This window comes from Halichondria panicea, unplaced genomic scaffold (assembly GCF_963675165.1).
Source record: "Halichondria panicea unplaced genomic scaffold, odHalPani1.1 SCAFFOLD_26, whole genome shotgun sequence".
NCBI lineage: Eukaryota > Metazoa > Porifera > Demospongiae > Suberitida > Halichondriidae > Halichondria > Halichondria panicea.
Genome location: NW_026986607.1, coordinates 11,647 through 27,905, shown reverse-complemented (window position 1 = coordinate 27,905; position 16,259 = coordinate 11,647). Strand labels below are relative to the sequence as shown.

The 16,259-nt window shown below is 43.9% G+C and overlaps 3 protein-coding genes across 8 annotated transcripts in view; 2 read left to right on the top strand and 1 right to left on the bottom strand.

The window, feature by feature from the left end:
• LOC135352017 (uncharacterized) overlaps positions 1–16,259 on the bottom strand; it is a 24,410-nt gene extending 8,151 nt beyond the window's left edge. For 2 of the 6 annotated variants that reach the window (XM_064551118.1, XM_064551119.1), the window contains exons 1-3: positions 10,785–11,192; positions 10,399–10,611; positions 10,033–10,112 (exon numbers count right to left, since the gene is read on the bottom strand). In XM_064551118.1, the coding sequence (XP_064407188.1) occupies positions 10,033–10,112; positions 10,399–10,611; positions 10,785–11,002 (511 nt within the window). In that variant the 5' untranslated portion in view covers positions 11,003–11,192. Of the gene's footprint in view, positions 1–9,624; positions 9,813–10,032; positions 10,113–10,398; positions 10,612–10,784; positions 11,193–15,673; positions 15,904–16,089 lie in introns of those variants that run through there. The other 4 variants (XM_064551120.1, XM_064551124.1, XM_064551123.1 and 1 more) reach the window with 4 other exon arrangements.
• On the top strand, positions 1,168–6,703 carry LOC135352015 (probable serine/threonine-protein kinase DDB_G0271682). The gene is made up of 7 exons (XM_064551117.1): positions 1,168–1,385; positions 1,468–2,037; positions 3,676–3,993; positions 4,060–4,193; positions 4,279–4,416; positions 6,361–6,435; positions 6,641–6,703. Exons 1-4 carry the CDS (start codon positions 1,266–1,268, stop codon positions 4,156–4,158), a joined length of 1,107 nt encoding a protein of 368 aa, XP_064407187.1. The 5' UTR covers positions 1,168–1,265; the 3' UTR covers positions 4,159–4,193; positions 4,279–4,416; positions 6,361–6,435; positions 6,641–6,703.
• On the top strand, positions 11,194–15,100 carry LOC135352013 (kelch-like protein 17). Its single transcript, XM_064551115.1, has 4 exons — positions 11,194–11,350; positions 11,470–11,793; positions 13,107–13,174; positions 14,171–15,100. Exons 2-4 carry the CDS (start codon positions 11,475–11,477, stop codon positions 15,083–15,085), a joined length of 1,302 nt encoding a protein of 433 aa, XP_064407185.1. The 5' UTR covers positions 11,194–11,350; positions 11,470–11,474; the 3' UTR covers positions 15,086–15,100.

Genomic DNA, 16,259 nt, shown 5'->3' with positions numbered 1-16,259 from the left:
AGTCACACATGGTCATAGTCATACTGACTTCAGGCCTACTATGTAAGTAAGCATGCTAGGTTACCATTCTCTGTACTACTTTACATTCAATAGTACACAGTCGACTCATTGCACTGCATAACTACACATTATACACACGTACCTTGTTCTTGATGAAGGTTCCTCAGTAGCCCCTGTCCATGGAGCCATGTCTTCAGACTGTCCCTCACTGCTTATAGGCTGCTCACCAGACTGGAGGTGGGCTGCATGTAAGGGCTGGGTGTCAGGAGAGCTTTTAGTCTCTGATGACAGACCCTTTTCCATACTGCTGAGGTCTGTTAGCGTCTGAGTGGCCAGTTTACGTGAGGCCCCTCTCTTAGCAGCATAGTAGGCCTAAAGGTGTGTATGTGTGTGTGTGTGTGTGGGGGGGGGGTCGTACATGATTGTACAATGCAAATACATTACAGGGAAACACACATCATGTGCTCCATTATAGCTGACACACAAATGCATTTTCCAGCTAATGTACTCTGTACCTGTACCTCCATTCTCAGTGCCTCTTCTTGTCTCCTCAACAAAGCTCTTCTCCATCTCTCAACACTTGGTCAGGCTGAAAATGGCCGCACTACTGGGGGCAAAGGTCAGGGGTGAAAAATTAAACAATAGTACAGAAGACAATCAATCAGTCGATCTAGAATAAGCGTACAGACAACGAGACAATTTATCATGTATTTTACTGCACTACTTTACTGCACTATATAACAAGTGATGCAAGCTGCGCTGTGCTTCTCGCCATGTTTTGTTTCGAGGCCATGACAGTGCTTGTACTCACGCACTCTTCAACGTCATAACAATCAAACACATTTTTGCTGAAGTGTTTTGGTCGAGGGAGCTGAGGTGTTCTGGATAGAACCTGTTAGGCTAACACCACTACCACTCACTCATCATCCAGTGTGTCATCAGACTCTAGCTGCATCTTTACAAGCAGCTTTGTCATACAGGCTCATCTGATTGGCCAGGAACTCGCTCTCCTCAGCAATGGTCTCTCTCCATAGTCCTGGCTATGTCACTGTGGCCCACAATAGGACTTGACAAGGCTTCCACCAAATACAGGCAATAGTTTGACCAACTTCTTCCATCCTTCAAAAGTGTCAGACTAATTTCAAAAGCATGTGGTTTGCTGATTCAGCAATATTTTTGCAACACGGGAGATTGGAATTCTTTATACATAAGATTAAGAGGGGGTGTCTTGTAGCTGTACAAAAGAATGCAGAGCCAGAGAAAGAATGGCTGCAATGTTTTCTCTTAGAGATGACGCTAACTTGAGGGAGTTTGTGCTGGAGAATGTGGAGCACTTTGGACAGGAGAGAGTTCTAGGAACTGGCTCCTATGGCTCTGTTCAAGAGGTCAGTCACTGCATGCTCTGTTTCTGTGCACTGTCTCTAGTGTATCTGCTAGCTATTCAAGTGTGACTGCCTCCATGCACAGGTGATGATCAATGGTGAGGTGTATGCAGCCAAGAAGATCCACGAGGTTCTCCTGGAGACGGACGAGCGTGGTGGAGTGGCCAACATAGCTGGGAACTACCACCGAGAGTGTCGACTCATGGCTCACATCCGTCACCCCAACATCACCCAGTTCATTGGGCTGTGTTTCGTGACTGGCTCTCGACTGCCCCTCCTGGTCATGGAGAGGTTGGACTCAAGTCTGGACGATCTCCTGGAGTCCACCCCCAACATCCCCCTCTCTGTCTGCCAGTACATTCTGATCTGTGTGGCTCGAGGGCTGCTCCACCTGCATCGTGAGTCCGTGATCCATCGTGACCTCACTGCCAGGAACGTCCTGCTGACGGTATCTCTGAGAGCCAAGATCACAGACTTTGGTAACTCTCGTATCGTGAATCTGGAGCCTGGTCAACTGGCCAGGACTCTGACGAGGTTTCCTGGGACACTGGTGTACATGCCGCCCGAGGCCCTCTCTGACAGAGGCCACAGTGTGTACGGACCCAGTCTGGACGTCTTCTCTTTCGGAGTGCTACAATTGTTTGCACTCACACAAGTATGTGTGTGGTTACTGATACTCATTGGTAGATTCCTCTGTAATTGTTATTATACCTATTAATACTCACCTGGCTGCCATAGCACTGCGTTTACGGTATGTATAGCCTTTTCACAACAAGTTATTATGTCTCGGTACGCATATGCAAGCGAGGTATACGGTAGTGTGTGTGTGTGTAGTCAGGTGTGTGTGTATGTGTAGACTGCTACAGCTGCTCAAGGATCAATAAAGTGCAAGTAAGAGTTTCTATAGGTTTCTTGTCATGTTTTCTTGGATTTAATTCGTGGATTTGCAAAATAATGCTTCGTTCTCGAGTTATGCCTAGTTTTGCTTACTTGGAATGCCATTGCAGCCTTTTCAGAAGAGTCCATAGCAAAACTTGTTCACCGAGTGTTACTATTCTACTTAGTAGTTAGCTCTGCACTAGAACGCTAGCTATTGGTAGCTGCAAGAGTGAGAAAAGAGCTGCAAGGCTCTGCTGACTTGCAGCTATTAAATTTTAACTTGAACTTTTGGCATCGATCGTTTTTAACAACAATCATCGTCGATCATTATTCACTCTTTGAGTTTCCCTGTTATTCTGGATTCTGCATACATGCAGCAAAATTAAAATGTTGATCATGATCAATGTGTGTATAAAAGCTAGCTATTATGTAGCTTTGGCACCTCCGCCGAGGCATCAGCACCCGCAGTGCTTTCAACGGATTTCAAGCTTTTTGTCGTATAAAAGCAGGCACTAAGAAGCTTGGACTGGCAACGTTGGCTGGCTCTACACGCGGCCTTTATTCGAGGTAGAGCAACAGCTAAAGTTATCGTTTACCAGTCTCTGTTAAAAGTATAGTTTTATGAACTGAACAGTCCTCTGGTTTCATAGATCTAGCACTTACGTAGATTCCTTTTGGGTAATGGAGTGTAACCTTATCTGTATTGTGGTATTGAATATGTTGGGTAGATCCCCTAAATGGTTGACTTTGCCTTTTAAGATGTAGCCTCGGTCCCAGGCCAGAAGGGGAAAAAGTACGGCCGGGTATACCTATTGCATGGGTAATAGTGCGCTACTAATTTACTCTCTATAATCTGGAGAATCCCCTTTGTCTTTCGTTGTAAAGCACTTAGCCCTCTATTACGTTGGTCCAGAAGGCCTGCACACTAGTCTGAAGAGGCTCTCATCATTGTCATCAACCTCTATGATGGTTGTATGGTCGGGATGTCTGATTCTGTACATGTAGGCTATAATTATGGTGTTTCCAACTGCTACTTGCGAACCATTATAGAGGTAGATGACATTCATGGCCACTGTTCCCTACGTGTATCAGACAATCCTATAGTATGAGTCCTATGCATACTTACTACATATAGTATAACGGAAGGAAGTATTTGTATAGCCTGTGTCTCCATGCAGAGGATCCCTATATTGGATGCGTGCATAGAGCATTTATGTCCGGGAGGATCCTGCATTGGATGCCACACTGGCATCAGAAAAGTTGGACCAGGAACGAGGCTATACATATTATTTATGAGATTCAGCGCCTGGGCAAATTGTATTGGCCTGGACAATTAAATGACACATGTACACTTCATACATACGTACATACATGCAATCATGACACTCAGTATTGACATGCTCTTCCACTCCAGGTGTTTCCAGGAGATCTCCTTGCCCCCACGTACAGCGACCCCAACAACCCAAACCACCTCCTGGCCCGCTCAGAGTTTGAGCGTCGAGGTCCCTACACGGCTCTCCTTGAGAAGAGTCTGGCGGGTGGATGTGAGCACCCTCTGTTTGGTCTGGTGAGGGAGTGTCTGGCCAACACTCCAGAGAGAAGACCGACCACCGCTGAGCTCCTCTCGTCTCTGGAGGAGGTGGGGAGGGAGATGGACGGAGGACTGCTCCAGCTGGACATTGCACGAGTGAAGACCCTCAGGGCAAAGGAGAAGAATATAGAGGCTCTACAAGTGAGTCCAGTCCAGTGAGCTAGTGGGTGCAAGGGTCTGACACTGCATGCTGTGCTCTGTTCTCAGAGAGAGGTGGTCGAGAAGGACAGGATACTGGAGAGGAAAGATGAGCAAATAACTGAGAAAGATGCAATGCACTTCTGGCACAAAAATATGAGGAAGTAGCGGACAAAGATACTCAGCTTGCTAGACAGCAACAGGTCAGTAATTTTATTACTTCACTTTTACAAGCAATTTCGTATTATGCTAACCATGCAAGTTAATAACTTTTTTTACTTTATACAGTTATTGAATAGTGTCCGTGCTGATGCTGCCACCAAAGATGGTATGATTGCTGACAAGGACAGACAACTCAGTGAACTGGAGTCAACAATCATTTCCCAGAGAGAGGCTGCTCTAGTTGAGAGGGACGCTCTCTTACAGGTATTATAGTAGTCACCAAATGCACACACTCTTATACTCCACCGTCTTTGTTCTGAATAACAATTAATTTGAAATGGTCTACATTTGGAATGACAAATTATTGAGAATTGGTTCTTAGAATAGGTGTGGAGGTAACAAGATGTTCGCATTACAGTGATCTGGTTGTAAGACCTTAAAACGTTTGTGATCCAGCTATATAATTATCTGCACTCAAAGTAGTTTTCCATGATGACTCGTTTTTTGTACAATTTGAATGTAAAACGCTGATGTCACTACTTATTTAAAAGTGATCATGTGTATCAGCAACTGTAGGTTGTTGGTTATGGTCGTTCTAACTAAGCTACCTCAGTTGCGCATGCGCAGTGAGGTATACGGTGTGTCTGCACTAGAACGCTAGCTATAGGTAGCTGCAAGAGTAAGAAAAGAGCTGCAAAGCCACACTGTTTATCATTATTTTAGCTTGCAGCCATTATGAACTTTGAACTTTTGGTATCGATCTGGTCGATCGTTTCCCTTACACTCCTAACCTCCTTCACTGGCCTCCCCTGAAGAGGAGGCCTGCTACTGACTGCTTGCGCATGCGCTGAATATTTTTTTCCCGTAAAAAAACTATGATACTATTTTATTTTTATTTTATGCAAAACCAAGTAAGGGTAGGTCAGGTAGCTCAGATGGCTACTTCCCCTGGACAACACAAAAACAGAAAAATAAAACAAAAATTAAGGAGCTATGGCTAATTAATAAAAAGCTACTGAGGTTTAAATGATGAAACAGAGGAGCTATTGCTAACTTCTGGTGGTAAAGAGTTCCATTTCGTAGACTCTCGTTAATCCGGTCACCCTTGGGACCATGCAGCTTGGCCGGAATAGCGAGGTGGCTGGCTGCAGCTCAAGAAATAGCCGCGGCTTAAAATGACCTTACCTCGAATCTAATAACTACTTTTGCGGTTTTTGTCTCGAGGATAATGTAGGATAATGAATCATTCTGTTCTCTATTTAAGTGTAATCTAATTTTATTTGCTAAACCACACCCAAAACGTCATATCCGGCCGTAATATATGTATAAAATTACATTGAAAACCTAGTTTGGGACAGCCAGCACTGGCCGGTAAACGGAATAGCGAGTGGTTGTACTTCAGGGTGAGTTTTGTGCAGTAAACATATAGCTAGCATTCCGTGCCAAGCCAAATGGCCGGTATATCGAGGTGGCCGTACTTCAGAGAGCCGAAATAGCGAGAGTCTACTGTATTACATCCAGAAAAAAGAAATCTCGAAAATATCCTCACAAAGTAGGAGGGTCATACACAAAGCTATTATAGCTAGCTAGCTAGAGACAAAGCTGTAGGTTTGTCATACAGCTAGCTATTTTATTTCTGATAGATTGATTGGACGATTGTCATCCATAGTAGACTTTTCACTAAATTTAGTATTAGATTGGCGTGGCCTGTCCATATAGGCTCGTGTCAGCTTTCACTCCGTTCAGACGATTGTCATCCACACTGTTGCTGGCTGTGAGTCTTTTGTTAACATAGCAGGCTAAGGGTAGCTGTCAGAATACTATCTGATGGCCAGGCTAGAAACCTTCCCTCTATGCATCGTTTTACTAAGCATACACGTTGTTATCCGGATCCGCCAGATACCGGCGGATGGTTAGCGCATGCGCAAGCAGTCGATACCAGGCCCACTCTTCTATAGCTTTTTGGCGCCTCCACTGAGGTATCAGCATGCACCCGCAGTTGTTTCATTAACTATGAAATTAAAATAATCGAAATAGATCAAACAAATATAACATGGTTTTTCTTAGTGCTGTAATTAGAATCAAGACCATGGTGTACGCGTTATAATTATACTGTACATGAGTGTAGAATTATTCCAATGCTACAATAATAATATTCACGTCTTTTTCGTATAATTAGAAGATTTCCACCAACGTTCCCCTGTACAGTCACACAGGGAACTGATTGAGCACAAAGATGCTGAGCTGGTCAGGAGAGACGCCATCATTCAACAGCAGAGACTGGTGAGACGAAATGCACCATTATAAAATTGCAGAGCTATAGTAGAAGCTTCGATCCGTTATAATCGTACTGTACATTCTAGTGGACTGGTGGGTGTCGCCTCTTAAGCTAATTAGAGAAAGTGATTTAGTGTGCATACAATTATTGCTACAAGTAACACTTGCTTGTTAGTAGACACTATCCTAATTACGCTCATTCATTATTCAGGGTCCCCCTCCCAGAGAGTTGAGACCTCCACTCACTCTGAAATCAAGAATAGGGAAAAAAATGCCAATCAAGATGGGTGGCTCCGTACAGAGTGTTGTTATCGGTGACACGGTGTATATTGGTGGAGGTGGTACATTCAATGATCGTGACGGGTGTACAGTGATGAAGCTCGAGCAAGATCGATGGACCAAACTACCAGAGTACACTGCCCAGTGGTTCGCTATGACATCACTCGCTAATCGACTAGTGCTGGTGGGAGGACGTGATCCAAGAAACAACAAACGAACCAATCAACTTTCTATTTTTGAGTCAGGGGAATGGACTCACTCATACCCACCAATGAACATTGCTCGTCATTCCTCAACAGCTGTCTCCTTCAACAACCACGTCATTGTAGCTGGTGGGCGTGATGATAAAGGATATACATCCTCTGTGGAAGTGTTGGACGGGGCATCAAGAAGATGGTACATTGCTCAGTCACTACCTAACCCACGATCATTACTGAAATCAACTCTCATAGGAAACACCCTCTACCTAATGGGAGGGTACGATCATGCTGAAAGTGCAACCAAGACAGTGCACCACGTCGACCTCAATGAACTGATTGCAAAGGCCCTTTCGAACCAGGACACATCCACTCTCTGGCAGACCTTACAGGAAGTACCACTCAAGTTGTCAGCTCCTCTCAGTATTGGGAGGTCACTATTTGCCGTTGGTGGAGTGGACGGCAGAGTCAATCCAAGTTCGTTGATCCATCTCTACCAGCCTGACACCAGGAGGTGGGTGAAAATGGGAGACCTGCCTACTGCACGATACAGCTGCACATGCTCAGTACTTCCTAGTGGAGAGGTCATTGTAGCCGGAGGAGAGACGAAAACATTTAGTTATATTCGAACTGTTGATATCTTCTCTATAAGTGCTTAATAGTTGTTACTGTTTCACTTGCTTAACCCTTTCCCCGCTTTAGCCGACTATAGTCGGCATGGCTACTGATAAATTTCAAAAAATCATTGTGCACACTGTGTTGGAGCTATGCACACACTGCAGGTACCAGCACATGCGCATTGAGCTGCTCTTCCTCGTGGTATTTTTAATATTTTGCTTCGAGGTACAGTTCGATCAGAATTGTCGAAAGAAAAGTGACCGTTTTATAATTGCTACAAGATCTTGGTAGTACAACGTCAGGGAGGTTCTAGGGAAGCTACAGAGTGAGAATATCGATGCCTATGGCCTTGTAGAGTGAGAGGACAGTGACTGGGATCATAGCTAGGTAGGAAGCTTCCTTTCAGAGGTCAAGCTAAAAAGAAAGAGCCTGAGAATCCTGAGGAAGACACACTTGAGGTGGACCATCTTCCTGAACCTGGTAAGTCACTATAGAGTAGCATTTGTAGTCTTGATAGCTTCACTATAGGTTTGTTTAGGCTAGTTAGAACAGTCGACATCATGAGAGACCATTAAATTTGTAAACCTGTGTGTAGGTGAAGAAAATATTTCCCGGCAAAAGGGCGTCTGTCGATAGAACCTCAAATACAAGTTTCTGCAGATCCTGATTGAGTCCTGAGTGAGCCATGTCACCGTGAGAACATTCTGAACACTTATATCATGTGTTCAGTCACTTCGTAACATCATACAATATTGTTTGTGTACATAATTGCGAATTTTTGTTAACAATTGTTATTTGTGGGGTGGTGGTTGGTTGCTAGGCAACACTGATGATTCAATGAATGCGACAGGTCCGGTTCTACCTGTGGAACTTTGTTACAAGTGTTTTTAATATACGGTTCATGAGTTATAAATTTTTTAAACAAAATATGCGAATATTCACTTTTAATTAAAGCAGGGAAAGGGTTAATTATGCGTCAAGGCGTAGCTACACAAGCTAGGGATACGACTGTGTGTGTGTGTGTGTCTGTTCCATCTGTAACTGCTCAACGCGGTTGCAATGCAACGAAAACTAACAGTTTCTATAGGCTTCTAGCCATGCACGTTCTCTTGGATTTTGATTTGTGCATGGATTAGCAATTCGAGTTATGGCTTGTTTGACTCCCATTGAAGGCTGTTGCAGTCTCTTTAAAATCTTTCATAGCATCATTTTCTCGCACAAAGTTTCTATTCAACTTATGAGTTAGCCTTGCACTAATTTAAAGCACTAGCTTTTTATTGTACTTACAGGAGTCGCAGTAAAGTAATATGAACAATATTGGTATACCGTATATGCTTGATCAGGAGCCGCGGCTACTAAATGTTTCATTTTGCTGGAAGAGGAGGCTACAATTCAAGAGAGGCCACTGTTCAAGAGCGGCGTTTATTAGCTCCAGATAATTTAGTTTGTCATCTAAAGTTGTTTTCACCTGCATAAACTTGAACTCTGCCATGAGAAAGTCTTTGTGAAGCACTAACAAGTTGCTACTTGTAGCTAGCTACGTACATGTAGCTAGCTGCTAGTAATAATTTTTTGGCCCACGTGCAGAAATGCTAGTTCACTGAGGCTACTATTTGAGAGCGGCTACTAAATGTTTCATTTTGCTAGCAAGGGAGGCTACTATTTGAGTGCGGCCTTTATACAAGAGCGGCCTCTGATCGAGCATATAAGGTACCGTATATGCTTGATCAGGAGCCGCGGCTACTAAATGTTTCATTTTGCTGGAAGAGGAGGCTACAATTCAAGAGGGGCCACAGTTCAAGAGCGGCGTTTATTAGCTCCAGATAATTTAGTTTGTCATCAAAAGTTGTTTTCACCTGCATAAACTTGAACTCTGCCATGAGAAAGTCTTTGTGAAGCACTAACAAGCTGCTACTCATAGCTATGTACATGTAGCTAGCTGCTAGTAATAATTTTTTTGGCTGCCACGTGCAGAAATGCTAGAGTTAAAGTTCACTGAGGTTACTATTTGAGAGCGGCTACTAAATGTTTCATTTTGCTAGCAAGGGAGGCTACTATTTGAGTGCGGCCTTTATACAAGAGCGGCCTCTGATCGAGCATATACGGTATATATAATTACATTGTCAGAATAGACCACAAAAACAGACAAAATGTGTACGTGACAGTCTCATAACAAGTTCAGGTCCTTGGTTGGGGTCTTGTCCGAGGGTAGAGTGGACGCCTTCTCCCAGAATCCAAAGTCTATCTCCTCTTCCGAGTCAGACAGTGCTGAGGGGTGGGGCTTGGGAACTGAGGGGTTAAAGAGTCACATGGTCATAGTCATACTGAGTGGAAGTTTGAGGGCTTAGGAAACAATGATAAAGGGATGCTATGTACTGGTGTACAATATTAACTAAGAGTCTAGAATAATCGTAAGAGTCAGCCTTTTGCCGTCGGATTAATTTTCACTGCACGCCATCATGTATTACTTACTTACATTATAGTAATACTAGAATAGAGTAAGTGATACCTTTTGTGGAGAGTGAGAGCTGCTGAGCTTTGACACTCTCCAGGAACTTGTCAAAGTCCTCCTCGTCCTGAGTCAGTGTTCTGTAGCCAGGATAAACAACACATGGACACATTCAAACTGGTAGTGTGATGAAGGGTCTGGTACACGTACTGTACAATGTCATGTACAAATATTGTGAGCTAGTGTTCTCAATTGACACATGTTTCCCTGTACACACCTAAACTGCATACATTGAAGCATACCTTGTATACAAGTGCATGTACATACAGACTAGTAAGCATGCTAGGTTCCCATTCTTTGTACTGTACATTCAATAGTACGCAGTCGACTCATTGCACTGCATAACTACACATTATACACACGTACCTTGTTCTTGATGAAGGTTCCTCAGTAGCCCCTGTCCATGGACCCATGTCTTCAGACTGTCCCTCACTGCTTGTAGGCTGCTCACCAGACTGGAGGTGGGCTGCATGTAAGGGCTGGGTGTCAGGGGAGTTTTTAGTCTCTGATGACAGACCCTTCTCCATACTGCTGAGGTCTGTTAGCGTCTGAGTGGCCAGTCTTAGCAGCATAGTAGGCCTAGAGGTGTGTGTGTGTGTGGGGGGGGGGTCGTACATTGCACACCTTTAAATACATTACAGGGAAACACACATCATGTGCTGAATAGGACACACTATAGCTGACCTTGAATAACTTTAAGGGACTCTACAAAGTATGACACAAATGCATTTTCCAGCTAATGTACTCTGTACCTGTACAGGTAGATGTTTCCTGATCCACGGGTCCCAGTGTACATTGTTGAGTTGAGCTTAAACTTGTTCGTCAGGTAGGGAGGGGCAAGGTTTAGCAGACATTTGTGCACTTGGGTGAGCATGAACCTTTGACGCCTTTCATGGAGTGTGGTCCAGCCAAGTTGGTCCCTGAGGGATGAGCTGCTGGTATGTGGAGGTTTTCCCAATATCACATGCATTCCATAGTTAGCAATTTTCCTCAGCAATGGTCTCTCTCCATGGTCCTGGCTATGCCACTGTGGTTCACAATAGGACTGGACAAAGCTTCCACCGAATACAGGCAATAGTTTGGCCAACTTCCTCCATGCTTCAAAAGTGTCAGACCTAAACCTTTTTTGACCAGATCTCAAGAAGCATGTGGTTTGCTGATACAGCAATATTTTTGCTCAAAAGGGGGAGTATCTTGTAGCTCAGTAGCTGTTATAAGTACGCGAGGTTAAGTACATGTAGACATGTGTTGTACATGTACGTACGTAGACTACATGTGTATTAAATTTGAAGAAGATGTAGCCTCTGGATTATTATCAGTGAGTACAGACTAGACAGCACTGTATACTGTAGATCTTTAGTGTAGTAATCATTGCACACTCCCAATATAAACTATGCTCATACATTTCACTGCAATATCTTATTCCACACTCTACAGAGAAGATGTCTGACACTTACCTCACAATAGCAGATCTAGGAAAACTATACATAGCTACGTTTGATGCTCGAGTGAAGTGGCGAAACTTCTTGCTGGTTCTTGAGATATCCTCAGATACTATCGACAGTATAGGTACGAAATGGCGAGATGATCCTGATGACTGCTATCGTGAGGGTTTGAAAGAATGGCTGAAAGGTGGGGAGAGAAGCTGGGAAGATGTTGTCAAAGCATTGTCTAGTCCTATTGTGGGCCACGTTCACATAGCCAGGACCATCGAGAGAGATCATCTACAGTCTAGCAATCCTACTGATGTGAAGTCAGAGGGTAAGTACCAATTATGCACCTATCAATGCAAACCCCCACCCCCCCCCCCCCCTCCTGGGATAGGGTGGGGCATTTGTAAGTCATTTGATTCCCCTGGGGTGGGGCTTTTGTAATTAAGTTTGTATACTCAGCAGCCACAAGTCAGTATACTATAATTTTAACTTCTAGTTCTTTTTTATAACCTCCCACTGGCATGTGTACATGTAGCTCTTTGGAAGGAACAAACAGCCAGTATAGAAAGCTGGATCACTTGTGATTGCTGGAGCTGTGGTTTCATTGAGTTGAAATAGAACCACAGACTTACTATTGTATACAGAGTGTACTCCATAATTATGTGCTATGTTGTTTATTCTTTGTGACTGTGTCAAATCCCGTGGGTTAGGGGAGGGGTATTTGTAGTGCTTTAGTACCGTAGAAACTGAATTATTAGCGCATGCGCTTTTGGGGTCAATAGCAGAGCTCTATACGCTTATATTCGAGAATGCGCCTATAATGCAGTCATTTCGAGCCCCACCCAGCAACCGGATGTCTCTGTGATGAGTGCTGACTCGCAAGCTAGCTAGAAAGTGAGCAAGCAAGGCAAGCAGGCAACCCTAACTGGATCTATATCATACTATTATGTTACAGTTCATTTTACAGTTCATTTACATCATTTTAAATTGACCAGGAACTTGCATAATTGGAAAAGCGCTTCAATTCGAGTATAAAAAGCCTGCCGTTGAGCATGTGCTTAAAATAAAGATACGCTTATAGTCGAGTAAGCGCTAATAATCCAGTTTCTACGGTAGTGTATTTGTACTGAAAACTACCCCCCTGAAGAGGGGGGTTTGCAACTCCCAGTGTCAAATCCCCACCCTATCCAGGGAGGGGGGTGGGGATTTACATTGATAGGTGCATTAATGCATCTATATATATGAACGATATGCCCCACCCCCCTCCCCCCCACCTAGGGTTATTAGTATCGCAACCTAGGGTTATTAGTATCGCAAGCCACACCCCTTCACTCGAAGAAGGGTCAGACAACAGTGTGATATTGACCATTCTACTATATTGACCATATTGACCATTCCACTACATTTCCCTCACGTGCTCCCCAGGTGGTGGGGTGGGGTATATCATTGATAGGTGCATAACTTAATGATACGTAGTTTGTTAATTAGTATAATTATTTCACTACATTACCACTCCCCCACCTACACACATTGTTCTGTACAGTTGACCAAAATGTTGCACTATAAAGTACGTAGTGTATGATAATTATGTGTTTTACGCTTCCGAATAATGTGTCGATTTTCCTTTTAATGTTTAATTAGATGCTTCACTGACAAGAGACTCGGACTCAATGGAGGCAACAAAGAGGGACACTCAACCAATCAAGAAGGTGCGTACATGTAGTGTGTGAATGAGATTCCTAACTGCAGCCACAAACAACAGCACTGTACCTCAGGGTGCTGTTTCATTATAGCTATAAATAAGTAACACTCGCTTGTTATTAGATCCCACTTGTGTGTGTTTAGCAGGGAATTATGAGCCATAATCTCATAGTTTCCCAGGGAATTATAAGCTTGAGGGTATAAAGTACAAGTATAATTTTTTGAATGTACAGAAATGATAATAAAGCTGTAGCTGTATGATAATTAGCTATGGCTATTCAGTTTTTTCACTACCAGTTTCTATAGCGTTTGCTGGGTTTATGGTAGGGTTCACCAGTATCTTTTCTTGTCCGCCAGTCTACGAGGAACACTAAGAGCCAATGATTTTAACTGCATGTTCTGGGTCCATTGTCACAAGCATGAAAGCATGTCTTCAACTAAGTAGCATTTGTCAACTTCGTCCTCCTGACTTCTGTTTCTAACAGCCATGTTTCAAAATTGGTAGACTCCTGGGAACAATATAGTGCACTGTAGCATTGCTGCAAGCTGTTCCTTGCTAGCTAGCGTACAGATCAGAACAGTTTACTGAGAAGCTTGAGCTGGGGTGGGGCTTGAGTGCAGAGAAAAGAGGAGGCTGGGCTCAATTGTTGCAGAGTGCTTCCTGCACAAGGTGGAGACACTAGTTTGTCCATTCCAATGTTGAAGCAAGGCCAATGCAAAGGTTTTTAGCAGAGAAGCAGAACTCATCTAGCTTGTCAGAACAGGACATTTTCAAAAGTAAAGCTGTTGCTAAGGCTCGCTGCTTTTATAGATACACTTCTTGCCTGAGGCAGCCAATGAAAAGTGGGATCTAAATTAGTTAGCACATGTGCATTCGGTATCTATGGTTATAGTGTCCCTCATCCCTCGGGCAAAGCCCTCGTGATATGGGACACTATAACACATAGATACCTCATGCCCATGTACTATCTATAACGTAGACACTATCCTCATTCATTATTCAGGGTCCCCCTCCCAGAGAGTTGCCACTCACTCTGAAATGGAGAAGAGGAAAAGATATGCCAATCAAGATGGGCTACACAGTACAGAGTGTTGTTATCGGTGACACGGCGTATGTTGGTGGAGGCAGTGCAGACAATTATCGTAACATGTGTACAGTGATGAAGCTCGAGCAAGATCAATGGACCAAACTACCAGAGTACACTGCCAAGTGGTTTGGTATGACATCACTCGCTAATCGACTAGTGCTAGTGGGAGGACGTGATCCAAAAAAAAACACACCCAGCAATCAACTTTCAGTGCTCGAGTCAGGGGAATGGACTCACCCGTACCCACCAATGAACATTGCTCGTCAATCCTCAACAGCTGTCTCCTTCAACAACCACATAATTGTAGCTGGTGGGCGTGATGGTGATGGTCGTATCTCCTCTGTGGAGGTGTTGGACGTGGTATCAAGAAGATGGTACATTGCTCAGTCACTACCTAACTCACGATCAGAACTGAAATCAACTCTCATAGGAAACACCCTCTACCTAATGGGAGGGTACGATCACACTGGGCCAACCAAGACAGTGCACCACGTTGACCTCAATGAACTCATTGCCAAAGCCCTTTCCAACTCGGACACACCCACTCTCTGGCAGACGTTAGAGGAAGTGCCGCTCGAGTTGTCAGCTCCTCTCAGTATTGGGAGGTCACTATTAGCCGTTGGTGGAGCGAATGACAGAGTCAACCCAAGTTCATCGATCCACCTATACCAGCCTGACACCAGGAGGTGGTTGAAAGTAGGAGACCTGCCTACTGTACGATACTGCTGCACATGCTCAGTACTTCCTAGTGGAGAGGTTATTGTAGCCGGAGGACAGATAGTAAATAAGATTAAAATCAAAACTGTGGATTTCTTCTCTATAAGTTCTTAGTTTTTTTCATGTCCTTCGTGTTATAATTATAAATTAATGATACTTTTCTAGCATAATAATTAAAGTTGCAACTGAATTTCGATTGGCAGCTATTAAAGATTACGCAAAAACAATCAATGGCATTAGTTGGTACATAATTAAATTTCCCGAATAGACAAGAAACCGACAATAATTATACTAATTATGTGACAGTCTCATAACAAGTTCAGGTCCTTCCTTGCATGGTTGGGGTCTTGTCCGAGGGTAGGGTGGACGCCTTCTCCCAGAATCCAAAGTCTATCTCCTCTTCCGAGTCAGACAGTAAGAGGTGGGGCTCAGGAACTGAGGGGTTAAAGAGTCACATGGTCATAGTCATACTGAGTGGAAAATTGAGGGCTTAGGAAGTAAGGGGTGAGAAAACTGAAAGCCAATTGACACACGTTTCCCTGTACACACCTAAACTGCATACATTGAAGCATACCTTGTATACAAGTGCATGTACATACAGACTAGTTAGTAAGCATGCTAGGTTCCCATTCTCTGTACTGTACATTCAATAGTACACAGTCGACTCATTGCACTGCATAACTATACATTATACACACGTACCTTGTTCTTGATGAAGGTTCCTCAGTAGCCCCTGTCCATGGACCCATGTCTTCAGACTGTCCCTCACTGCTTATAGGCTGCTCACCAGACTGGAGGTGGGATGCATGTAAGGGCTGGGTGTCAGGGGAGTTTTTAGTCTCTGATGACATATCCTTTTCCATACTGCTGAGGTCTGTTAGCGTCTGAGTGGCCAGTTTACGTGAGGCCCCTCTCTTAGCAGCATAGTAGGCCTAAAGGTGTGTGTGCGGTGGGGGGGGAGGGGGTCGTACATGATTGTACATTGCACACCTTCAAATACATTACAGGGAAACACACATCATGTGCTGAATAGGACACACTATAGCTGACCTTGAATCACTTTAAGGGACTCTACAAAGTATGACACAAATGCATTTTCCAGCTAATGTACTCTGTACCTCTACCTCCATTCTCAGTGCCTCTTCTTGTCTCCTCAACTGTACAGTAGGAGAGAGGAAGCCATTGAATGACATGAAAACACCACTCACACCAACACAGTGTAATGCACACACCAAACAGACACACTCAACCAGAATAACAGAAGCAGCTCGGAATTGTCACCATTGCT

Excerpts from the sequence above, each read along its gene's own strand:
- LOC135352015 (XM_064551117.1), top strand. The coding sequence starts at position 1,266 with ATGGCTGCAATGTTTTCTCTTAGAGATGACGCTAACTTGAGGGAGTTT. Across the intron at positions 1,386-1,467 it reads CCTATGGCTCTGTTCAAGAG|GTGATGATCAATGGTGAGGT; the intron begins GTCAGTCACTGC and ends CTCCATGCACAG. Across the intron at positions 3,994-4,059 it reads AGAATATAGAGGCTCTACAA|AGAGAGGTGGTCGAGAAGGA; the intron begins GTGAGTCCAGTC and ends CTCTGTTCTCAG.
- LOC135352013 (XM_064551115.1), top strand. The coding sequence starts at position 11,475 with ATGTCTGACACTTACCTCACAATAGCAGATCTAGGAAAACTATACATA. Across the intron at positions 11,794-13,106 it reads TACTGATGTGAAGTCAGAGG|ATGCTTCACTGACAAGAGAC; the intron begins GTAAGTACCAAT and ends ATGTTTAATTAG. Across the intron at positions 13,175-14,170 it reads ACACTCAACCAATCAAGAAG|GGTCCCCCTCCCAGAGAGTT; the intron begins GTGCGTACATGT and ends TTCATTATTCAG.